This window comes from Harpegnathos saltator, unplaced genomic scaffold, assembly GCF_003227715.2.
Source record: "Harpegnathos saltator strain DR-91 unplaced genomic scaffold, Hsal_v8.6 scaffold277, whole genome shotgun sequence".
Taxonomy (NCBI): Eukaryota; Metazoa; Arthropoda; class Insecta; order Hymenoptera; family Formicidae; genus Harpegnathos; species Harpegnathos saltator.
The window spans coordinates 116898-143484 of NW_020230069.1; the positions used below are offsets into that span (position 1 = coordinate 116898).

The window sequence follows — 26587 nt, forward strand, 5'->3', positions numbered from 1 at the left end:
TTTTGCAAAGCAGCGGTTGTAAATGAAATAGAAAAGTAATATCCCGGGCTTTCTTCACTAATCCGAAGAAATAAAACGACCATAGAATAATTTCAAAAGCCACGTTCTGAAATATCGGGCACTACTCGAGAAATGCCCTGCATGAATCTTTTCCTTTTCTTTTGTTATATTTTTTTCCACGCTCGTGTGTGTATCCCGGGGTTTCCGGCTTCCCAGGCGCACCCCCGACCGATCTCGCGATGCAGGCGCATTCACCGCTGATGGAGCGTAGAAAACCAAGTGCTTAATGTAGCGTGCCTAATCGGATTCGCATTATTGGGGAATCACCGAAGGTACATGCGCGCCGAGACGTATCCTGACAGTGTAAATATGCTGCAAATTAATGTTGCCGACGGCGCAAGGTCGTTATCCTGCTCCCGCGGAGCGCGTTCGTTTTATTCGTCGCGTTGCGCGCAACAATGTCAATATAAACAACGAGAGATCTCCGGATGAAATAGTCGGCGAACAAATAAGGGGGATTTTAAAATAACTCACCTCTACAGGCGTGTCGGCCGTTGATAACGCACGGCAATGCGTTGTTCATGAGATACGCGCTCGGCGAGAGCGGGGCTCGTAGAGAGTTCATCGAGACGATAAAAGCTGCCGTAAAAAAGAATGTGTAATAAACACTGGTACGGCTGACTTGTTAGCATCCTGGTGATTAAGAAATATCGAATTTGCGAGTGAAATGTGGGATTATTTCCTGGACGTTTATGAATGATACCTTGAAAATACTGCGAACGCAATTAGCCGTTCGAGCGTGCCATTTGCATCGCTCGCGAGGTGATGAATGTACCTATAAAACAGCATGAAATTCTCTTCCTGTCGTAAATATCCGCACGAAATAACAATTTTTCCTCGTTCATTCGGGCATTTTGCGCGTTCAAAGGAGGATTCGATAGAAAAATTGACTGACAACTTGCGCATCATCGGGTTTAATTCGTATTATATTTTCACAACGCACACTCTCCGTCATTATCTATGCAGATTTCAGGAAAACGTCAAGAGTGTGTACCCGGAAGTGAAGGAGATCTCACGGGACGACTTCACCACGCTCGTCACTCTAAACAAGACGTTACGGAAACGACGTTAGTTTTCTCACGCGACACTTGCATGGCTGTCATACGAATTACAGGACTCGTTTAGAATGTAACATATGGCTTTGACGAACGGTTTCCGAGAAAACAGAAACTCTTCTCTCGCGGCGCGCTCGCACCCTTCCTGGCTCGTCGCGAGGGCAGGTCCGTCGTCCAGAAATAACCGGCTGGCGATGTTAAATCCGACCTTCCTTTCGGAAGGAACGATCTTTACAGCTGTTTTTCCAGAGTCATTGTTAGTTTCTGCGGGGGATGAGGATCCGAGTGAAAACATCCTTTCTCTCTCTCTCTCTCTCTCTCTCTTTCTCTCTCGTGTAGTACCGTAGATAGAAATTTATTGCGCTTGTGGAGTCTGCGATTTGTACATTTGTAGTCTCTCAGGCTCGCAGCTTCGTTATTTACACGCGCTCCTTTGGTGGGCATGCATCGTTCCGAAAAGGAGTCTATCAGAATTTCGTAAGTCGGACGACTCGCTGGAAGGTGATTACACGAGTCAAACTCTTCGAGAAATTGTCCCAGTCACCGGACTTTGAGATTTTCGACTTTTCCGGACGATAGTCAGTACGTCCGCCCTTTTCAGGGCTGTGTCGACTCGTATACTCACAGACAACGCGTATATGCACACTACAGAGATATGTACAAAAATACAGAGAAGATATTGGCACACTCGAGACACACTCACGTGGCAAGCAAAGCGCGTATCACATGGCTCAGATTCGCCGAACGAAATTCATCCCCGTTTCGTCTCACCGGCTCGGTGTCGGTTTACCGTAAACGGAATTGGCAGTGAGCGATAACGCGATAACGTACGTTTCGTCCGCCTTCGCGGGATACAACGACGACATCAATCACATCGAACGACGAATGGTGGCAACGGCAGCTTCAGAATTCAGTCTTAATGCTTTATGCTTTCCGCAATAAATAATTCACGCGAAAGATACACCTCTCTCTCTCTCTCTCTTTCTCTCTGCATACCTTTATACGTTGCGCTCGTTGGCTGCACAGAACGTTTCGCTAACGCGAAAACGCGTCCTCCGAGCCAATTGTTACCTGACATTCGGAATTGCAAATTGCAGCAGAGATGCCTCAACTAAAAGATTTCACTCGCCAATTTCCACCCCGTTCTATTTACTTTATACGTATTCATATTACTGATATTACGATTTTATAAGACTCAGATATTTCTAATGCCTTTATACGGATCGCGTCGCGCGAACGGATTTCTATTCTGAACTTCTTCCTGACCGGCGGTCGCTCCTTCAGGCGGACCGCTTGGTCAAACGACTTGGAGAGGAAAGGGATCTATGTATGTGTATGTTACATCAGAATATCGGTTACCTATACACGACTCTTGCTGAAACGCTCAAGTTGTGCAAGCACTTAAGTACTACGTTTATATGTACAAGCTTCTCTATTGGTGTCCCGATACTACTTCGCCGATGCGAGTTTCGATATGTTCAAGAGTTCGATAGAGGGGGAGGCCTCGCACTGGAGCGAAACTCTCTCTCTCTCTCTCTCTCTCTCTCTTTCTCCGGTTCTATCTTACAACACGTCCGATCCACACGTTAAACGTATCGCGTCAACTGAGTGTGGAAATCTTGCAAGCAGATGATCAATTGACTAAAAGTCGGCCTCTCCTCCGCTGACATGGCCCAGCAATACGCCATCACGGCGAACAACTCGTCCGGACAATTAATCGGTTGTGCCAGCCTGTAGCCATCCCTGAGGTAGGACGCCATCTCGAACGGATCCACTTCTACGTATGGCTGTTGCGCCAGTGTCGTCAGCTCCCACAATAAAACACCAAATGCCCACTGAAATCACGCATAAAATGATGCACATCGTTGAAAACAATGCGACGATATATCACACACGTGTAAATTGCGCTTTAAAAATATTATCAATCATTGCAAATCCGTGCGGACGATTGCATCTATTGCTTCGAGCGATTGTTCGTTCCAGGAATGCTATCTATTTTTGCGCGACACAATATATGCGAATAATAACAACAAGCGCTGTGGAAAAACTATACAAAAGCAAAAATAGTACCAAAATTTCCCTGCTTGATGATGATTAATAATAATATTCTCTGGTCAACAAATATCATCATCCCAACATAAAGTACAACGAGTTGTATTATAAAAATAATTCATTATAAAGATTTATAAGTAAATAATTTATCATAAAAATAATAATACAAGTTGCATTATAAGAAATAAAATAATACATATATTGTTGTGCGTATATGTGTTATGCGATAATGTTATAATGATTGATAAATATTTTCTCGCAACGCTCTCGCATTACTCACCACGTCGGAGGCTGTGGTGAAGGTCTTGCTGAGCAAGCTTTCGATCGCGAGCCACTTGATAGGACGATTCTCATTATCGCCGAGGCAGTGATAATCTTGTGGGAACAGATCTCTGGCCAATGCATTATCCGTGATCTGTACTCTCAAGTCGTCGTCAACGCTGGAAAGATAAGAATGAACGAGCTCTTGAGACGGATGATTGTCCGCGAATGATCACACGGTTTCATTTCACCCCGCGCGTCGTTCTAATTTCCCAAAATACTTCCCCAATATAAAAGCCGGGCGAGCACCAATTAAAGCCTCTCTCTCGCGGCAACACACCGGTTATTACCAAGTCTACTCGCGCAATTAATTCGGTAACGAGACGTAACGACTCGCGGTTGCGTACAGGCGCATAAATTCAGCTAGAGGGCTGACCGAGCCTGTAGTACATTTAAAACGACGCGTTTAGCAGTAAAATATTTAAGGACGCTCCGGCGTTTATAGAGCGCGCGGGAACGTCAAGACGCTGCGCAGCGATATAAAATATGTCCTTCTGGGGCTGACGGCTGCGCAGACGAGACGACGAAGCGAGAGTGATTCTTTTATAGTTCTTACACGCAATTTCTAGCAGCCAGGTCCCTGTGAACGAGTCTCTTCCTGTGAAGATACTGCACGCCTTTGGCGGCTTGTAGCGCCATTTCGACGACTTCTTGCGTCGTCAGGGCTCTCGGAAGTCCTTCGCTACTTAACTTGCACCTCAGCAGGAATCTCTTCATGTTTCTGTATCCTGTGTGCGGATACAGCAGGAAAGGCGCGCTTCTGTCCTCGATAGAGACGCCGAGGACCGGAAGCAACGCCGGATGACTGAGCCCGTAGAGGACTAAACCTTCTCGTAGCAGAAGTGCCACCTTTTCAAAACCGAAGAATTATGCCATTGATCAAGGGAATTATTAATGAAAATTTATCAGGGGAGAAGGTGGTATTATGGCCCTCTATTCGCATTTTGTACAATAACTTTGTCGGTAATCAATATTTTAAAGTGCGAACTGAATGATTGCATTTATCACGGTGTTGTTTAATCGATTATAAACTCAAATTTATGTAGTGTTTATTACTTAGGATGTTATTTATAAAAATGTGGCAACACAGCATGATGGGTCGGCGAGGAAATGGGATGATAATATGTCGCCTCCCACTGAATTTGATACAAAAAACATTGATTTTGTTTAAAATATTTAGTTTAAATAAACATATAACTTGTGTTTAACACAAAGTGTTTAGTTACGAAATTATATATTTATTCAAGTTAAACTCTTAAAAGGGGGATAATAATAAATATAATTGTAAATTTTTAATGTGGATATTAACTTACTTGTTGGAAAATACAATCTGCCAGAAAGACAGCAGTGCAGTGCAAACACAAGTACAAATGTGAACTGCAGATTAGAATCGATTTATCGAATAATTACTTTGGTATAAAAGCCTCGAAGGGGAGATAATATTTATCAGCACTCTCATAAGAATGGCCCTATAGGGCCACATTGCAAAATGTCATGCTGTTTCATTTAACATGAAAGATATACATACAGCTGAATAAAATAACAAACAAGTAACAAACAAAATGCTCAATTGTACATATATTCGTGTGATAATACGCTCAAGTTTAAAAACCAATGAGGAAGCATGTCTAATTAAATGTTGAAATGTACCTTGGAAAACATCTCGAAATGTTCAAGAGGAAAAATGCGTTATAAAAAGTTATAAAAGCATTTATATATTAACATCTTCGCGCCATATCGATAACGGCAAACTACTAAACAAATAATTCCATGAGTAACAACTGGAATTCGCTACCTGATAACGGAGATATTTAGAGGGCCATAATACCACTTTCTCTCCTCTATTACTTCAAATTAAAATTTAAGACAGAAATTTAAAGTTATAAAAATTTTCGAATTTCCGCTAATATAATGTGTTATTAATAAATTATAATATAATGTATTATTGATAAATCAAGTTATCTAATTTTAAACGTTCCGCTCGGAATTTTGAAGGCATCGTGAATAAGTGACATATGTGAGTGGAAATACTTCATGTTCTCATATTTCGATTGTCTGTTCGAGCGGCATTAACCTACTTGCGATTGGGATGCGTGCTCGGCAGCAGTTTTCACCAGGACGTCCCTCGAGCTTGAAGCACCCTCTTCGTGGTAACTACCTCGGTACACGCGCCCGAATGTCCCCTCCATTTCGATACTGAGAAGACGTACCCTGCATCTGGAACGAGCAAGATAAATCACTTTGATTACTTCGTACGCTTTTCATCCCGTACGTCTTACATTTTTATCGCAGCTCGCAATCGAGCCTGTTCGAGGATCATTTGACGTTCGTCACGCTCGCTCTTGATGCCTGAATCCGGCGCGGCGCGGCGATCGACATTAGTTCTTAAAGCGTGACAATCACCTTTGCACCGTGATTTCCTGGATCCTTTCGTGCAGTTCTCTGCTCGGACGGTCGTCCAGCCTTCTGTAGGACGATCCTGACGTAGCGGACGCAGGTGGAGGTGTTTCCGGCGACAGAAAGGTTTGCGCAGGTCCCACTCCGGTGCCCCTCTCCACGCTGCACGCCGAGCTAAGGCCTCTGGACTCCCTGGAATTTGCAATCGTGATGTAAATTTCTGAAAATTCGCATTCCGTTCTTGAGCGAGCCTGGTTGGTACTTTTGCAGAAGTCACGTTTCACTCACTGAAGCGGATCTCGGTGCCTCCTGGCCTTCTTGTCGCGCACATAGTAGACTATCACCAGGACGAAAATAGCCGCCATAAATGCGCAGGCGCAGCCGATGGCCGCGTAAAACACCTGACCGCCGGAAGTGGTGCCAGAAGCGGCGACCAGGACCTCCTCCGGCCCGGTATAGCTCTTATCCTTCAGGCAGATCTTCTTCCGTTTGAACTGCAGGCTGGTGGTGTTCCTCCTCGACAACGAGACGTTTATACGGAGATTGAAGTCGATCTCCGCGTCGTAAGGCCCACAGTGCAGCGATAATGCCCACGTCTGCAGACCGCTGATGGGCATGTCGCCGGCCTGAGAGATGTTCAAGGAGCTGCTCAACGCCGTAGGGTCGCTGATGTCCACCGACAGGGTGTACGGTAGCTGAAAGCATCGGGGGTTTCGGCGTCTTACGGCTGGCTGATGGGAGCACGGCCGAGAGGGAGTCGCAAGGCAGAGCAAACTGTTGTTGCGTTCGCAAGGATACGCCGGCAGAAATGCCGTCGATAATGAACAATAACGTGGAAGAGAGCGCTCGAGCGAGACAAACGAGATCATATGTCGGGCGCGTCCGGAAAGTCGAGAGGAGGCAGAATATGAGGGGATACGAAGTGAGAGAGAGAGAGAGAGAGAGAGAGAGAAAGAAAGAAAGCTCTCGATAAGTGCAGCGCTAAAGCCGCATCTCTCGCGAAGAAGTCGGGGGGCTAGCGTAGTTGAAATAGAGGGAACAATGTCGAAGGACGTGAGGTTTGGCCGACTACCGCTCCGTCATAATCTCAAGAGCGTTGAACCTTTCTGTAATCTCGAACGTACCATTCTCGGAAGACAATTTGCGCCCAGCAGAGAGCGAGCAGAGTGAGTCCAGGGGACTCCGGGAACAAGAGTGGCGAGAAAACGACGAGGGTAGAAAGAGAAAGAAAGAAAGAGAGAGCGAGAGAGAGAGAGAGAGAGAGAGAGAGAGAGAGAGAGAGAAAAGGAGAAAGAGGGATAGAAAGTAAAGGAGAAGGAAACAGAGAGAGGTTCCCCCGAGAGAGGGAGGAGGAAGAAGCGGGGCTAGATGATGCAGAAGCAGGAGCAAGAGCTCGCGACTGATTACTAGCTCGCGGTGATGATCGGTTCTCGGCTAGCCACGAAGGAGAGTACCTCGTCAACTCGCCTCGGCTTGTCGCTACTATCTACCGCTGCTCTGCGGTCTTTTACGGCCACGAAGACCGCGCTATGTGGCCGTGACTGGAGGCGATTTCCTCTCCGAATGGACCGGCGAATTCCACCGGAGAATCCGGAACGGACGTCGGGAGCGGCGCGGCGGCAGTTTTATGAAAATTCTGCCAGCGCGAGGCGCGGAATTTCGTCTCGCGATGTTTTACGATCAACTTAGCGGAGCTTCGTCGCACCTAAGATCCGCCTAAACGCGAAGCCGAACAGACGATTATCACACGGGCTGGGTCGCATTTGCAATTGAGATTACGCTCGTAGCAATTAGCATACGACGTATCCTCGCTCTCTCCCCCTCCCGTCTCCTCTCTCTCTCTCTCTCTCTCACCCACCATCTTTCTCGCATCTCTCGTTTTCTCCAGCGGCAGCGGTTGTTGCTCACGATAGGTGACACGATCAGGATATCGCGCACGGCGCGTCTTTAGAGGACGACGGCTCCTCCTCGTGCGATTCTCGCGGAGGCTGTCGACTTTCATTACGCGCGTTCGATAAAAGTGTTCGTTACTCCCCGCGGCTTTATCACGCATCTGCTCTCCCGTTAATTGCCGAATATATTGTCAGGGCGATCGCCAGGACTGCGCGAACGGCGGCGCAAGGGAAGGAAGGAAAATGCGTGGTCACGAATATACCGGAGCCGATGGAAATTTTAAATCTCGGAGAGCCGCGCGGAGCCGCCGCGCCGCGCCGGCAGGAGGGTTCTCCCGATAATTCGACGTGTACGATGTCACGTCCGGAACCACTTTATCGGCGCACAATTCCCGCGCGCGGCATTGACGGACAGGCGCTCGCTCTAAGCACCATTCAGGCCGCGCGCTTTTGCCGCGGAGGTGACGGATGTCTTTGCCGTCGCTCGTCAGTCTTCGCTCCTCTCCCCCCACTCCCTCCCCCTCTTTCTTTCTCTCTCCCTCTCTGTCTCTCTCTCTCTCTCTTTCTCTCTCTCTCTTTACTCCTGCCTGTCGGCCACCGCGCCGGGGCAGCTGGAAGAAGTGGATGGACCACTTTGTCCTGCTCCTGGATCCGTCCTTTTTTTCCGCGCATCGTCGACGAGTCAATCGGACACCCCGCCGCATTCTGCCCGCTTTTCGCCGCCACTTTGTCAATGTACCACGGGACTTCGGTGACCAGTAGCGGCACGAGTGCCTCGCGAGCGATGATGACTAACACACACACACACATGCAAATGTACGCGGAGGACGCGAGGGAGTCCACTTTCGATTTTATATCCCGTATGAATATATACGCGAATATTTCCTCAGCGCGTATCGCAGCAACTGTCACGTCGGCCGCGTCGTTGTTACATGCCGAGGGTAACATGAAATTAATTCGCGCGTCCGGTTGTTTACGCAAGACGAGAAAGACAGCAGGTCGAGCTCCTCCGATGGCATTGATAAGCGGTGAAAACGAGAAGGTGGAGCTTGCGCGTTGCGCAAGAGAAAGAAACACGGCTGCCGATTAGGAGAAACGGAGGAGAGAGAGGTCCGGAATAATCCAGCGCCGCTTGGCAAATTGACGTATCTCGCGGTGCTTGCCGTGTCTCTCCGCTCGCTGAAACGCGCCGAACGTCTCGTCCGTTATTTACTGGGCGGTCCTCGCCGCGGCGCGGCGGCACGTTAAGGAGCTGAGAAACGGAAAGGTACGATATGCCTCGATAATCCCGATAAGTGCCGCGCGCTCTGTAAGGACACGCGGGAGAGAAAGAGCGAGGGAGACGTGAATAAAGATCGGTCTAAAGGTCTCTCGAACGGCTGGACGGTGTGATCGCTGAACCCTGAAGAACGCTCGTTTGGAGGATCCGCCGGGCGAGATTCGCTCTCGTCTCCCTCCGGTGTGTCTTACGCGCGGTGACGCGAATTCCTACGTTAACGAGTAATTTCAACGCTTGCCAGCCGCGGGCGACTTTAATCCCGCGCGCGAGCAGGCGCGAGGGGACGTGGGAGGAACGGCGGTAAAAATCGGTGGAACGTAAATAAGAGACGCGGAGGTGCTCGCCGGGGATATTGTGCGCGTAAACATCCCGTGCCACGGATAATTCTCGTCCTCGAACGCCGCGTTATCCGCTTGCGTCGATACCTTGCTACAGCCCTGCGAAGGCACCTTTGCGTTTTCGTTTTTCGCCTAGCGCGTATATTTTACATGAACTTCTACACGCTAACTAGAGAGAGAGAGAGAGAGAGAGAGAGAGAGAGAGAGAGAGAGAGACTGCCGGCTCTCTGCGCAACGCGTTTTCAAGCCGGCAGTTTACTCATGCATGCGTAAATCACACGGTTGATGTCACAGTGTGGAGTCATACGCGCAATCTTGGGACTTGGAATTTACAGCGTGATTGGAAAGAACCTCCGCAAAAAGTGCCCGTTTTCCAGTCCCCGATTTGTAAATTAAATTTTATGCGAAATGATAGCTCATGATAAGACATTAATTACAAAAAAGTTTTATATTGAGCAAATGATTGATTTCAGAGATATAGAAGGTCAAAGTGGTCACTACATACTAAGGAAGTTTGAAACTAATAACATTTTATCGCACGAATTTTTGCGAAATTTAGTATCTATGAGTTCTTTGGGTTGCTTATTACGAATTCGATGTCAGATTTAAAAAATTCAAGATGGCGGATGTGATATAGCGGACACAAATAGTGAAACAATTATTTACTTTTATTAGAACTGTTATGTTGTAGTTTTTTCGGCTAGCTGATTGCGAATTTTCTATCAGATTTACATTTACTTTCAGTGTAGGTAAGATGGAAAAGTTATCCAGCCAATGAAGACAAAATAAAAATGTTATTCAGCCAGTGAAGGCAAGATTAATTGTTTCGAATTCACTCTTTGTGAATAGTTATGGGTACATTATAGATTCCAGGATTGGGTATATGCACTCCGTTATACTGATTATATCCGAGGTATCAGACTATCGTCATAACATGACTACAATAGCCGACAGTTCGAGCGCCACTTTCGCACGTACAGTACCATAATATTCTCTTATTGAGTCTCGTCCGGATTTGGATCTGTCCATGAGAACAAAAATGTGATGGTGTTTTTTGTGAAGAGTTAAACATTTGAGTCTTGTTTGATAAAGAATGTAGTGTTTTCCTCTAATTATAATACTCAATACTTTAAAACCGACAACTTCAGAACTGAATTTTTAAGTAACTTTTATATTATTGGATATAATGGTATGTAATTATAAAGAGTCATGGAAACTGTAATGAAAAAGCACGTCTGCAATGAAAAAGCTTCAAAATATAATAAATGAAACTATCACGTTATCCTTTATGCGTATCTTTTATGCGTATATGTAACGTATCAATTTGAATTTGATGTTTATTTATGAAAAAACAAAAAAAATACTTTTTCCACTCAAAAATTGTTGTTTAAAAAATTACTTTCGAAAACCTAACAGAAAATTCGTAATCAGCTAGCCAAGTAAACCACAACATAACAGTTCCAATAAAAGTAAATGATTATTTCACTATGTGTGTCCGCCATGTTGCATCTGCTATCTTGAATTATTTTAATCTGACATCAGATTCATAATCAGCAATTCAAAGAACCCACAGATACCGAATTGTGCAAAAATTCGTACGATAAAGCGTTATTAGTGTCATACTTTCTTGGTAGGTAGTGACCACTTTGACTCACTACATCTTTGAAAACAATCGTATGCTCAACGTAAAATTTTTCTGTAATTAATGTCTCATCATGAACTATCTTTTGGCATAAAATTCGATTCCAAAATCGGGGACCGGAAAACGGGCAAAAAATCGACCATTTTTGCGGAGATTCTTTGAAAGTACCAAGCACAAGTACAGCACAAGTTTTGACTTGTTAGATTTGCGAGAGGAAATGAAACGATTGCTAAAAATTCATTTATCAGACGATTTGTCGATACATGAAACCCGCCAATTGTATACTTTCGAGTCCTATTTACCTAATTTCTCCTTATGCTCCGTTCGCGTTGTTGACGCTTTATCTACGATGCGATGTCTGTACGATTCGGCGCTTACATCAGTAAATTATTAGAAGTGTGATTTGGTTTTGGGGGTTTTGCTAGAGAACTTGGCACTCAGTGTCAGTTTTGTCGAAGACATTTCGATCACAGCTATTGTTTCTTGATGCTTTAATATTCCGTGCTTTAATAATTCATGATATTTGGTCCTTTACTAACAATAGATGTAGTAAAAATCATGTTAATACCATCTTAAAAATGGAGCTTCGTTGCTTTTGTTTTTTAATCAGAAGAAAATGGCGGCTGAAGGTCACAGAATTCTGACGGAAATTTATGCTGATGTTGCTTTATCAATTAAAACACGTGAATATTGATTTAGATGATTCAAAAGTGGTGATTTCAATGTTAATAACAAAGATCGCTCGGGACAACCAAAAGAGCTTGAAAATGCAGATTTACAAGCATTATCAGGCAAAAATTCAATGTAATCCACTTCAAAACTTGCTAGAGAGTTAAATGTTGATCGTACAATAGTTGTTAAACATTTACATGACATGGGAAAGATTCACAAAGAAGGCTTCCACATAAATTATCGAAAAATGCCATTGCGAATTGGTTGAACATTTGCATCTCGTTGATCTTCAGACAAAAGATGAAGAGTTTTTTTGTATCGAATTGTTACTGGGGATAAAAAATGGATCTATTTCGATAATCCCGAATGAAAAAAATCATGTGTTGATCCAGGCCAATCAACAATATCCACTTCGAGGTGCAATATTCACGGTTCAAAGACATTGCTGTATATTTGGTGGGATCAAGAAGGTGTTGCATACTATGAACCGTTAAATTCGCATGAAACTGTCACCGCTGATTGTTATCGACAACAATTATACAAATTGAAGCGAGCATTCGACCAAAAACGATCACCAATTGCGAGTAAACAATGCAAAGTGATTCTTCTTCACGACAATGCTCGACCTCGTGTTGCATTATCAAGCGTGAAGCAGACTCTATTAGAGCTAGAATGGCAAGTCTTATCGCACCCCGCGTATTCTCCAGACATTGTTCCATCCGATTATCACTTGTTTTAGTCTATGCAACATGTTCTAGGGGATGCACACTTTCATAACTCGGAACAAGTGTGAAAATTTATTGAAAATTGGATCAACTCGAAAAAAGAGTCTTTTCATCATCGCGGAATCCATCTCTTGCCAGAAAGATGGGAAAAAGTTGTGGACAACGAAGGAAAATATTTTGACTAAGGTATTCGTTCATTATCTTGTTCAAGTAAATTCGGTTTTGAGACGAAAAAAAGAAACCCTCGAAACTAAATTACACACCTAATAATATGCATTTGCCGGGAGAACTTACCGGTCTACCGGAGAGATTCTCCCACGTGAAGTGGAGCTTGTGAACCTGCGCTGGTATGGTAACGATGAACTTGATGGCATACTTGTTTATGACGCCCTCTCTGACATAAAATAATTCCGCTTCCTGCAGTCCTGGAACATACAAACACAACGTTGATGCATTATTCAACGTAGAAGCGAGATACCCGACGTTTCCTTGAATCAATATTGATTTGCCAGGCCAGAAGTTGTTGGTTTTGTTTGCACCCCAGCCTGTGGCGCATAAGAAATTATCTGATACATATTACAGACGAATGACTCATTCTGTGTGCTCCACTCGTGTTACTATGAAGCTAGCGTGCGTTTGTCCCACAAATCCACGAGAGCTGGGTGTGCCGTGACTCGGCCATTAAATTGCGTCCACTCGTATATCTCAAATGTCACGAAAACTTGACAAATATCGGAAAGCACAATTTCTCACACGAGGTGCCGCTGAGATCGTTACTCTCCGTGTCGGCGGCGTTTCCCCTCGCGGAGGACTCGCGTGGAGCGCGCGCTCCGGGTTACAAGGAATTAAAGGATTTAAGAAACTAAAAGAGTTGTAGGAGTCGCAGATAAAGTAGCAGATAAGTCACAATAGAGTAGTTTTAAATGTGGGCCATAAATCTACAGTATCTCCACACAATCACGATCTACTTGCCGCGCACGAATACAAATCGCGTGAGGCGGCGCATAAAAGCTGCTTTTTTCCATTTCCTTCTTCATTTGCTCCGAGAGGGGAAGGAAGGGTGAGGGGAAAATAGAACGAGGAAGAGAAAGAAAGGCGAGATGGATTCAGGATTAAATTGTCAGTCGCGCTCTACTGCGCCTCACAATGGACCTGTGTCTTTCCTCGCGTCTCCTGGGAGCGACGCTGCAAATCAAGAAAATCCCGACGACTTTCAGATAAATAATAATAATAATAACGCAACTCTTGCGACATCTATAGGAAATACTCCCTCAATAACTCTTCCGAGAAATGACAATTAACCCTTTAACGCCTACTGGTAACTATAGTTACCAGAAACGCATTTAAGAATCCATAACTTGGTCGAAAAAGGAGATATTTTCTTTGCACTCGCACTGTAAAGGTGAATTCTTCTAAAAAATGGTATATAGATTCTATGTAGATTCGGTTTAATCTGTTTTTAGCTCAGTTTTAATGATAACATGTTTTGTCAAATTCCAAGTAGGCATAGTTAGCATTGTTACTGACTCTCTAGAAGTGCACTATAAATAAATAGATTGGTATCTGTTATAATTTTATACATTTGGAAGCTTTCTCAGATGCAAAATGTGAAATTAAAAGAATACAGAAATTCAAAATGGCGAATCCAATATGGTGGACATGAAAGTCAAGAAATCAACCTATTTTCGTGGAACCTGGTTGGTGACTTTTTTTGCGGCGAAAAATGAAGGGACGATTGACTATCTAAATGGTGATCTATAAGATATTCTTCTGAAATAGTAAGCTTGACGCTCTGAAGGATAAACTTCACTCACAAATATAGTAAGGTTTCAGCTGAAAAATGTCAAGCTGACTATCAGAATTATGTCATATAGATTACCCTTCATTTTTCTCTGTATAGGTTGCTCATTTTGTATATGCTTTTAGGATCCAAGTCATATTTACCAATAAACAAAAAAACGAACGATAAAAGAACCAAACTAACGAAACCAACAAACGAAAAGCGAAAATTTCATGTACTCATTTATTCAGAAGTAAACGACTGATGCTGATTTCCCGTGTAACTGTTTCACCATTTTTCCATCTGAATAACCATCTCTGAGTGTGTCCATGTTTATCATCTTTACCGTTATATTTACAAAAAAAAATACAAATTTATTCGTTCAGAAGTAGACTATTACTTTACATTTTACTTTACATTACTTTGCATTGGAGAGGTAGTTTTTCGTAGATATAAAATTCTGATATTTATTTTGGTTATCACTACTTATAGTCTCAGTTCAAAAAAACTCAAATTTTATTCTTAAAACACTTATAAAAAAGTCGGGCGTTAAAGGGTTAAACGCGCGTCGTCCCGAAAAGTCCAGGACCCGAAATTCGGCGACCACCATCACGTCGAATATCGACCTCGACATTCGAATTTCTCGCTATTTGGGAACTGATCTAATTATCCCACTTTTTACCTCCCGACACACACTTGCTCCCGCGACAATGCGCCGGGAGGAGGGCGCGCAACAACGACCGGCCACCCAGCCGACGCGTCCAGCTGACCGGCCGAGAGACGAAAAACTCGTCCCCTCGGATCGGCGTTGAACACGCGAACAATTAAGTACACGCCGGCCGCCTCGTCAAATAGAATAACAAGCTGGCTGCGGTGATGCGCATTCGCTTCGCTAAATTTTCGCCCATCCCATCGGGTCCCCCCGCACTTAGCACGCATTATGCTACCGGGCGACCCGGCCGAAGCGAAGGTTGCCGCGCGGCAGCTACAAGGTTACGTGGGCGAGCTGGCGGAGAGTGGAACGTCGGGGTGGAGGAGGGGGTTGTGGAAGGGACCACGGGACACGGGCGCACGTCGTGTACTCCCTCGGAGGGTACTATCCTCGAGCTGTATCTGATAGTGTGCTTAACGAGGCACGAGTTGGATTTTTCAGTCACCCCAAGACAATGTGCCGCCGCCGCCGCCGCCGCCGCCGTCGTGTCTTTGCTTTTGGCTCGCTCGGCTCGCGCGGCCTCCGCCTCGCCCCGCGCGCCTCCCAGCCTCCTCTTTCTGTACGGCCCCCGGCCTTTACCGGTTTTCTGCATCAGATATCGTATGGCAAGCCACGACCTCGCTGGTGCCGGTCACCTCTCTGCGGCCCCGCGCTCTCGCCTCGCGCTCGCGCCATCCCTCGCGGGGTCGCGAGAAGGACGAAGGACGAAGGCGCTATCGCGGGCTTCTCGAAAGTCGAGGAAATAATTACCTCTGGCCGCGCCGGGCAAATTTATACATCTGACGGACTGTGGCAACCGCCGCCTGCCAAAATCGATCTCCTCCCGCGAGCGGCACGCCAGCAGTAGCTTTTAGCGCAAACAACAGACCTTGGTTAATACCTTTGAACGGCGAGTACGCTACGCTAAGCACCTCGTTAACAACAACGCCGTTATCCCTTCCTCGGAGAGACAGATACAGAGAGAAAGAGAGGAAGAACGATCGGAGGAGGGGGGAGAAGATCCACCGGCGCTTTACGCATAATACACGACTCAATTCACAAGGATAGAGATCTAACGGATTGCAATTAATTGCGCCTCGCTACGTTTCCACCGGATGATCTAATTCGAGCGTATACCTATATCTCCCCCTCGACTCTCTCCCTCTCTCAGAGAGAGAGAGAGAGAGAGAGAGAGAGTCTCGTTGCCGTGATCGTTAATCCGCCACCGGTCCACTCCATTCCCGAGCGCGCGCGCGCGCGCGTCGGAAGGTTGAAAGATAAAGTGTAATCCTTCCGACATCAAAGATAACTTCACCCCGTCTCATCGTCTGCGCAAGAGCGCCGGCGACCGCGCTCTGGCTATGACCTCGTTACCGCGGCTTGCATTCACCTCTTATCTAGTGAAGAAGGGTGCCAGGAGGCTCTTCGGCACTCTTCCCGCGCGCGATTATGCGGGAACTTTGTAAGCGGGTGGAAGCAGGTCGACGAGTAGTAGTAGTAGTAGGAAAGATTCTTTGATGTCTAGCCTGCCGCGAGCTCGAGCGAGTCGGAGTAGCGCGGCGAGGAAACGCGACGAGTCCGCGCTAAGACGTGCAAGAATAAGGAGGGGAGATTTCGAAAGAGGCGAAAGAGGAAAAAAACCCTTTCAGCGAAGGCGTCGACCCTTGCGAATGGTGCCAGACGCAATTGTCACGGCGGATTCTACGGGTCCTGGCACCTCTTTTCGCGCGGGCTCGCTCGCGCGACCCGCCGTTTGTTGTGCTCGCTGAATAAACAGCGAATCCTCACCACCCTTTCGTACCCGGGATCAAAGATAAGGGGCGGGCAGAATTTCCAGACGTCCGTCAAATTCAGCCAGCCCGTTGTGGCTCGGAGATGCGTATCTGAGACTTTTGGCGCCAAACGTCGCGATGGCGGCCGATCGACTTTTCGTGCTGTAGCACAAGTGAGAGAGGCTTTTCTCTCGAGAAAAGAAGTCGAGCGCGCCTTGAAGGTACGTTATCACGAATTGCTGCCGCAACATGGACGCATTTTCGAACGTCCGGCGAGGAAAGGGGAGGGGAACTTGCTCGAAGGATAATTGCGCAGAGACAAAACCGGTGACGTTGAACATTCACACCGGCGGAGATGCAGAATAGTAAAAGAGAAAAAGGACGAGCGGGATGCGAGGGCAAGCAGGAGAAATTTCACACGCCGCTGTATCCTGCACCGTCAAAATACGGCATTGAGCTACGTTGACGAGCAGAGACCGTTGAATAATACAGCGAGCATTGAGGGAGTGAGAATAAAACGTTCGAGAGACGGCGAAGCATTGTTAGAAGTAACCACACAGTCGCCGAACAAATTCAAGGAGATCTAGAGAGACCGTAAAAAATGCTCTTTTCAGCCAGGAGCATAGCTTATGAAAAATATCTGCTCGCCTTTTATTCATAAAAACGAACAAACTAGTACAGGCTAAACTGTTAAGTGACGAGTATACGAAATATTTATTTATTGCGAAATTTTCTACGTGCAGAGGTAACTCTATTGGTTCATCTTACAGTCATCGAGCGGCAGGGAATGTAAAAAAATGTTTTTAAATCAAACTCCTCCGGCGTAGGAAGCCGAGTAGAAAAATTAATATGGCTCTGGTTATTTTTAATTTTTAATTACCCGGGGTAATAAGGGCCTGATTATTTTTCCCTAACATTAATCAGATCCTAGTAGGGATAGAAAGACAAAGGCCCTACAAGATATGTAACAAATGGTTTAACGAGTTATAAGGCAATATTAATAGGGCCTTAAGGAAGCTATTTTTATTATTGCGTGAGTAAAAATATTCGTTCTTTTCATTCCAAGAAATTTATAGACTGTATAATTTCTTTATTTCTTTATAACCTTAGTTAGTATACAACAAGAATTTTTTATTTTAAAAATATAGCATACTTACACAATAAAATATAGCATTCTTTACAGATAAAAATCCTGCTACTGTTTTTATTAAAGTTTGCTGCATTTCAAAACGAAGACAACAAGAAAACTCCTTTGAAGTGACTAATGAATATGGCAACTAATAAAACTAATAAAATTTGTTTTTAATTGCGGTATAATTAAAAAAATCTTTAAAAGAACCAGACAGAGCGTACCTACTAAAACAGTACTAAACTATGACAATTTTATTACACGCTTCAGATCTTATTTAATTTTCTACAACGAAACTTGATTTTGTACATCTAAAGCATCCTTAAAAAATCTTTCGAGAGTTCACATCAGTTTTCTATGTTAAAGCGTTATTTCGTAAAATCTAAGACATCCCTAAAAAATCCTCCTATTAAACCCTCTCAGCTTTTCCCATCAAAGCCTTATTTCGCAAAATCTAAGATATCCCTAAAAGATCCATCTCGGGGCCTGATGTGGTAATGAGGCATCCTACTTTCAGCCTTATCGGGGCCTTATGCTTCATAAAGATGGCCCTAGCAATATTTTGCTCGGGAAATAACAACTATATACTTGAACCGTTCTCTCCGCTCTCTTGCCGCCTATCTTCTCGTGTTGCGCATTTTTCAGCCTCCAATCAATCGCGAGAGAAATCCTATCGGGGAGCCTGAAGAGCATCGAGGGGGAGAAAGAGGCCCTCGCCAGGCGCGATCGTGACTCCTCAGCCGAGATCTCCGCGACAAAAAGTAGGCGATCCCGTTTATGAGACGAAGCTAAACACGAGTCGCTCGCTCGCGACTAAACGGTTTCAGAGACCGCTGTGCATCGCGCTGAGGCGCGAAGCCGTCCGCGAAATTCTGCGGAGCGGCGTGTCCCCCGCTGTCAAAATACGCCATTGAACGCGGTTGACGGGCGCAGCTTCGAGACTGGTCGAATAAAGGACGGGCCCCCGGAACAAGAGCTCGCGCGCAGAATCGGCCGCAACGGAGTCTGGCGAGCGCCGAGGGACCGCAGGCTCCGGGTCAGAAACCCAACACCTCCCGAATATATGAAATCCGGTACGCGTATAACGAGATCCTCCCGTGGCGACGCTTTGAAAAGCGGGAACTGGAGCGGGCGCGGCGCGGGGCGAGGCGGCGGGCGGGAGGAACGGGGAGAAAGAGAACGGCTGAGGGAGAGGCGCGGCGCGGCGCGGCGAGGGCGAGCGGGGCGAGGGGGGGGAGGGGGGCGAGAAATAGAAAGAAAGAGGGAAATGCAGAAGGGTGCAGGCGCAGGTCGAAGGGACAGGAAATATTGGATTTACGCGACGCCTGCTCACAATGCAGCCCGTGCACGATTTTCGTTCGATCCCCGTTCCACTGCGTCGCGCGCGCCTCGTCTACATACATGCAGCACGGTGCGCGTCAATAGCCCGAACGACAGGTCGCCGCCGCGTAGAATGTTGAATTCTCTCGAGCGGATCCGCGCGCCGGCTGAATGCCGCGCGAGGTGTATTAATGCGCGCGCGGCAGAAATGGGATAACGTATATAGGGCATCGCAAAGGCGAAGGGAGCGCGAGTTTTTTTTTTCGAAACGCCGCGCGCCGAGCCGCGCTTTCAGCGGATCATAAAAGACGGAGGAGCGCAGAAGGGGAAACGCAGAAAAGCCCCCGGCCCCTCGGCGTAATAATCGATCGAACAGCTCTCGGATTTCTCACGAAGCTCGTGGCGCGCGGCTCGAGCTCGCGGCGAGCAATCGTCACGCGAAGGAACAAGTGCACATCCGAGTCAAGTGCATCGTTTCGCGTTTCCGCGCTTCTCCATCTTGGCAGCCGACGCCAGGTCCAGCTGGAGCGGGAGGAGGGGGGTAGGCTGGAGCGGAGCGGTAAATCTCGATACTCCAAATCCGGCCGCGGAGTCGCGTCATCCCCACGTGGCCGGGCGCGCGGCGGTGATTTACGGCGAATTCCAGGCCGCCGCGCGCAAAGGCCAAGTTTTCTGAGGAAAGCCTGGCGCGTTAACGCGCTCCAAAAATGATCCGCGCGCGCGAGAGAGCGGGGTTAACGACCAGATCAGCGCCAGCTGGCATATATTCGCCGATATCTCGGCTCGCTGCCTCGCGAGAGATCTAATAACGCGCGAGCGCGTGTGTGCGCGCACATTTCGCCACGTGTGTACGCGCTCAGGTACGCGTGTACGTGTTACCGCCGCCGCCGCCACCACCACCGCAGCCGCCGCCGCCGCCGCCGCCGCCGCCGCCGCCGCCGCGCGCGAGATATTTTTCACTTTCGCCATCGCGAGCAAACGACGTGGGCGTCTGTATACAGGGTGACTCAGAAGCCACGCCTTTCCTCTTGATTGCAGATCCGTATCGCGAAGACTTTGCCGAGCCTCGAAACGGATCTTCCCGCTCTCTGGTGAGAGAGAGTCTCCATTCTGGAAGATGTTGCTCGCTTGGCTCGAATAAGTGTTCCGCTCGTTGGAGAAGCAGATCCGTCCGCCTGGAATACGTTTGCGTCGTCGTGTCACGTCACGTCACGTTGCAAACTTGTTTCGCCCGCGACTGCTACTGATATACACCTCGATTATCGATCGGCCAGTCGTCGTGCCTTTCAGCTCGCAGACTCTGCCGCCTGTACTTGTGAGGTGTACGTAATTTCTGGTGACATTCTGCGTACCTGGTGCACACGCACTCGCGCTCACGGCTACGTATCGCGAGAGACTCTTTCACCCACGTGCGGCCCCGCGGCGCATACATATGATGCAGCAGGCTGACTGCTTAGCATATATCGAACGGCCTCCCTCCGTCCCTTTATGCCGACAGGAGTCTCCTGAATAACCCATAAGTCCTGGACAAGTCCTGAGCGTCGTTTGTACAGTCTCTCTCCTGCTGCGTCTCTTACCTCCTCGGTCAACGTCGAATTCTCCCCCTCTGTCTCTCACAGTCCTTCTTCCCGCTCTCTCTCTCTCTCTCTCTCTCTCTTTCTCTCTCCGAGTTCCTCTCCTCGGGCCATAGGTTAAATCCAGGAAGGCGTAACTTCGCGCGACACCGGTTATAATTCACTCCGGAATAGCGTCAGCGAAGACAGGGTGCTCGTAAGGCGAGGGATGGGGGGAGAAAAGAAGAGAGAGAGAGAGAGAGAGAGAGAAAAAGACGAACGGGTGAGACTACTGGGGTTAAACTGCCGTTTCTGGGACCGCTCTCTCGTCGGGCCCTTCGAAACTCCGCTGCTGCTTTAGGATCTTTAATTCCGGAAGGATTAGCGCTAGGACTGCCGAGGAGATTAACTCGACGTGTTTCTAGCGGTGCGGTCGTAGCGACTGCTTCTCGACGAAATACGTCGAAGGCGCGTAGGGCGAACCTGACTATTTGTTTCTTTTGCTTTCGCTCGACGTTCGTCCAAAATATGAGAAGCATCGTTGTGTAATTCGAGAATTTTTACACAAGAAACATTAAACCGGTCGTTTCGTGAGCGCTTGGTAGTCCCGGTCCTCGAGGAAATCCTCTTTCGGCAATCGTATTTTCTCCACGAAACGTGAGACGTGCTCGCGAGAGGGACGGGTCGAGGAGTGCCTGCGGGAGCGACAAATCCCGAAAAGAGTTGCGAATCAACGTAAACAAAACGTGCGCGTCCCGTCGCCGCCGCCATTGTGCGCCGCGGCTTGCGTTCCAGGTCTCCAACGGTTTCGGACGAAACGGAGAGTTTCCGCCCGTTTCTCCCGTCGAAACAAAGCCAATAATAACAGCGATATCTCCGTAACAATAACAAATGGCCCCTCGCGCGCAGCTCGCATCCCTCATGAACGCGCACGTTTCGCGATGGCGAGGGCGGAAAAGTTACGGCAACATTCCGCGGCTCCGCGTGTGTATTTCCCAAACGTTATTCATCGTTAAAGCGCGAGTCATCCGTCACGATTAGGAGTCCATTCTTACTTCGGTTACGCTCCAAAGTGGCGACTATTCCCGGACAAAGCGCTTCGCGCCGCGCGGGATAGACTCCGGGTGGATCCTCCGAGCGATGCATCATACGTAACTACTGCGGTTTCGGTTTATTTGCCGAGAGGGGCGGGAGCGACAGAAGAAGCTCCAGTGGAGAGTGGGAGGGCAGGAGGGGGGGGGGGAGAGAGAGAGGGAGAGAGCACAGTAGCGAAACAGGAACCAAAGCAAACGTCGTCGGGAGGCGGGATGGTGATTCTGGGATCGGGAGCTAAAATAACATTGTTCCCGGAGCGCGCAGCCCCTCGCAGCCTCTCGCAGCCCCTCGCGATTGCCCGAGACGCGATTGCGAGAGCGTGCGGTGCGTCGTTATGTCGTGCACCAGCCGCGCGATCGCCGGCCGCGGCCGGCTAAACAGGGGTTGACAGATGGGTGCGTTGATTGAGACGTCGCCGTCGCCATCGCCGTGGCGGCCGGGGACGACATATGGCGGTACTAGTTGGCAATCAGGACTCGGACATGAAGAGGATTACGTGACGACTGGATTTATCGCGACGTACGATCGACCGTTAGCGCGCTGCTCTCGCGAGGAGGCGCGCGCGCTCGTACTTTACGCTGATCGCAGGAGCTTGTTAAGGTGTCGGCCGAGAGGACCCGCGTGACGAGGACGAGGACGTCGAGATCGAAGAAGCGGCTACCTCGCGAGAGATCCTCTTAAATCCGACAATTTCCGACGGATCTCCTCGGATTTAATCCGACCGGGACGCGTCGGACGCGTTCCGTCGCGCGATTATTCCACATCGCCTTTACTTCCCGATTAAAGGAATTGCTTCCTGATTCAAGACGGAATGTGTATTCTGTCGTTCTTTCTCTCTCTCTCTCTTTCTTTCTTCCTTCCGTTCCTTTTTCCTTCTCATCAGCCGCGTTCGCGCTTCGTCGAGCCCGCGATCGCGCAGCGTTGTTGTACGATCGAGCGAGGAAATATTATTTATGCAATCTCCTTGGAACGAGACTGCAAGAGCTCGAGTTGCGCCGGGACATTTGCAAAAAGACCGGACACCGGTAAGGAACATATTCGAAGGAAGATATTCGTGAATATCCTGAGATAAGTCTGACGCGAATGATCCGCTCGCGGATCTCTTCCTGGAATAATAATTCACATCGAATCGTCTCGTCGATGACTCGCTGGGAGTACCCGGCCTCCTTCCTCGAGTGTCGCAGAGTCCGGTGGAAAGAAACCGAGCGAAGGATACGCGTGTTTCGCGAGTGTCCGCCGTCGTGAAAAGCCTCCGAAGAGATCAATCTTCCTCGAGGACTCGCTTGCTGGCGGTAAGGAGGGATTGTCACGTGCGATTTATCACCGCGGTCCGCCGGAGGACAATTCCTTTGAGAGTCTCGCCAGAGAGGCGGGAGGACCAACGAGAAAGCTCTCGGGACGAACGTAAAAAAGGCGGGCGTTATCCCCGCTGCGGGATGCTCCAAGGATCCCGGATGAGATGGCATCTCTAGCCGCAGGCTCCGAAATTTTAACGGGGTCCCTTCGCGTGTTCCTCTTCCTGGCGCCGATGGAGCCCCGATAACTCTAGGGACACCGTCTTGGGACTCCGTCTGCTGTCAGTGGGATGACATGGAACACGACAGGACACTCGAGACGCCAAAGCCGGATAGGCGAGGACGCGCTGCGACGCGCTCGCCACGAATTCTATTTTTATTATCGCGCGCCACCGCGGCGGCCGATAAGTCATCGAGGGAATTGCCCTTCCCCTCCGCCGCGCGGGGCGGCGTGTGGCTCGAGCGGGAGAGAAAGCGTTCATACCGAAATAATATATTTCCAGCTGTTCGAGAGGGAGCAAATCGCGCTCTACTTCCATGGGCGCGGCGCGGTGGTGGGAGCGAGAGCGACGCGCGACATTCGAGCGATAAGGACGAACGCGAAGGTGGAAACCGCGCGCGATTGTATCGTACTTTGCGTATCGAATTCGCGGCTGACGAGGTCCTTCCACACGCAGCGACGCAGAGGGAAAGTTGTTCCGTGAGACAAAGATCCTCGCCCGTTGCTCTCGCTCTTTTTCGCTGTCGCAGATAAAGCGCGCGAAAGATCGCCCTCGCTCAAGCGGCCATTTGTCAGCGACTGTTTGCCTTTCGAGGAAGGCTTCGCGTGGTTTGTGTCCGATACTTGCCGAGTCACACTCCGTAAGGACCAATGGTCCGTGCCAGGGAGATGGGTGTTAAAAAAATATTTTCCTCCGGCGAGATCGGGGCGAACGCGCGGCACTCGAGGGAACGGCCGAACGAAACGACGGAATCACGATCTTATATTGAAGTCGAACAGGACGACGCGCCCGGCTGCGCGTGGGTACTCTTTCGAGTGCGTCCGGTGTTTTCCACGGAGGACCTGTGGGAGAGAGACAGAGGCTCATCTTGGAGGTTGAGCAGATGGTCGTTAAGATCCTGTCACTCAGGACTCGCTTAGACGGGCTAGGGCGGGAGGCTGCGGCGGACTGCGGCGCGGTCGAGGATTAAAAGATTCCTCGCGAGGATAACAACGCGAAATTGATGTATATTGCAGCTCAGCGCTCGGTGCAATGGACGAGGTATAGGCAAGCGCGCGAGGTGCAGGCGAGCCACAAGCCTCGATTAATTTCAAACAGGCGCAACGACACACGAGTAATTTGCATTTTAAATTTCTGTCTGCCAATCTGTTTCTTCTTCTCACTCTCGAATTGCTTTCTCCCTCTCTCCCTCTCTCTCTCTCTCTCTCTCTCTCTCTCTCTCTCCCTCTCTCTCCCTCTGGAAATCGTGCGAATTATTATTCCGTAATCCTTTCGCCGTGCGAGTTCAGAACGTGTCTCGACGGACGTGCGTAAAATAAAACATGCCTGCGAACCTTTGCTCGCGTAAAGGACCGCGTGAGGTCCTTTTTTTATACTTGCTCAAAGTACACATGGAACAATTACTTAATGCACCGCGGTGTACATAAAAAATGCAGCATTTTAATCATTTCCAGCGCAGGGCTTTCAGCGTAACCTCGAGCGAGATCAAAGAATATGAGTCGCAGAGCGGGAGAGAGAGAGAGAGAGAGAGAGAGAGAGAGGGGGGAGGGGGCAGAAAGAGAGTGCACGTCCTATTTCGAGAAATAGAAAACGTCCGTGTCAACAAAAGCGGTGGTTTATTTCCAACGGTAAATATCCTGCGCGAATGCATCCTCCCGGACCTTTTTGCCCCTCCCAAGATAATTCCCGGCGGAGAAAAGATTTTTTCCTCGTCTCTGAAAACCCCGGGTGAACTGGGCTATATGCTCATTTCGCCCCGAGCGAGGCGTCTTTGAAATCCCTCGGGGCAATGAGATCTCCGCGAGAGTCGATTCCATTATGCCACGACTCGATTGATGACACTGTCCGGCTTGACACTCACGGATTGCACTTCCGTGTAGTAATGGAATCGAGACCTGAGGGAAAAATAACGGTGCGAAGAATAACGGAACAATGGGCGTTCCGCAATCGGGGCAAAACTATATAAATAACACCGCGCGGGACAAAAATAACACAAATGAACGTAACGAAGGTAGAAGGTTGGCTATTCGCGACTAGTTTTTGCCAGCAAGATGACACGTCCGTTGTTGTTCAAATGCTGCCCGAGAGCGACTCGATGTTAAAATAACCACACCGTGGAAATAACACGAACGGGTCAAAGTGAAATCACACACGATCTCGCAACAAAGTCAGCCACGAGCCAAAAAGGTTGTGACAGTCTCGGGGCGACCTGGCAGCGCTTAAGGAAATCCGTCTCCCTGGACCAGCGTGCGCAACAAAAGGAAGACGTGACTGCGCGTTATTTGAGAATTGACGGAATCCGACTTATCGAGGTGCCCGGGCACCTCCAGTCACCTGTGAGAACATAACACGTGTCGCCCAAGTATCAGGATTCAGTAGGAACGGGGAGGGACGGGCGGGCGGCGAGGCGGTGGGGGAGGGGGGGGGAAGGGGGGAGAAGGTTGTTCCAGGATTTCCTTCTTTCGCTCCAAAACAAACAAGACGCGAGAGAGTGCCGAGGGCTGCCTTCCCTCTCCTCTCTCCATCTCGCTCCCTCTCGCTCAGTCTCGGAAGAAAATCCACGGGGGTTCCGCTTCTACCTCGACGGGATCTCATGTAAATGTCCCACCAGCACAGCGAAGCCTCGGCCCCGACACGCACGTTGGACGAAACCAAACGAGCGAGGCCGCGCTCGCACTCGCGCGCACACAAGTGAAAACTTAAGGCGCGGATCTTAACGAGGAGCCGAAGATTGATGCGGACACGGGCGCAGCATCCGCTCGGTCCGGTCCATCCTGAAATCGTACACGCGCGCGCGTTTCCTGTCTACCCCTCTCTGGTATCTCATCACTCTCTGTCGCGCGGATACACAGGCGGGCGAGCGAGAGAGACAGATAGACGCGTCGCGTCGCGTCGTTGTGTACGTCCTCTTCACGCATTGATCATTATAAATCTGTAGTCCTCTCCCGTCCTCTTTTTACACTCCCACGCGTTGTTTTTCAGAGATGAGTGCTGCTCTGTGCGCGACGCGTGTGTATGTGTGTGTGTGTGTGTGCGTGTGCGTGTCTCGCGCTGTCGCGTTCACCGACCTGTCCGTTCGGTGTGACTCTATCCAGTCACTCCGGACTGACGCATTCCGTCCGACGCATCGCTTGCTCTCTCCAGCAAGCCGAGCTCAGCGACGGACAAGTGCAGTCACACCAATCGCTACGCCATTGTACGCGCATAAACGTTTTCACGGGGCCCCGGTCGGGGCCTTTGAAGCGGCCCCACTCCACGAGCAACATCAAGATGGGCCTGTCAGGCCCTAACTAGCTAA

General features: G+C 48.6%; 1 protein-coding gene across 1 annotated transcript in view; it reads right to left on the reverse strand.

The window, feature by feature from the left end:
• Positions 1 to 11: 11 nt before the first annotated feature.
• The window catches only part of dnt (tyrosine-protein kinase Dnt), a 35010-nt gene continuing 8434 nt past the window's right edge, over positions 12 to 26587 (reverse strand). Inside the window, exons 2-8 of the mRNA XM_011147301.3 lie at positions 12728 to 12858; positions 6174 to 6580; positions 5892 to 6077; positions 5567 to 5705; positions 4045 to 4337; positions 3448 to 3607; positions 12 to 2950 (exon numbers count right to left, since the gene is read on the reverse strand). Coding sequence (XP_011145603.1) covers positions 2702 to 2950; positions 3448 to 3607; positions 4045 to 4337; positions 5567 to 5705; positions 5892 to 6077; positions 6174 to 6580; positions 12728 to 12858 — 1565 coding nt within the window. The 3' untranslated portion in view covers positions 12 to 2701. The remainder of the gene's footprint in view (positions 2951 to 3447; positions 3608 to 4044; positions 4338 to 5566; positions 5706 to 5891; positions 6078 to 6173; positions 6581 to 12727; positions 12859 to 26587) is intronic.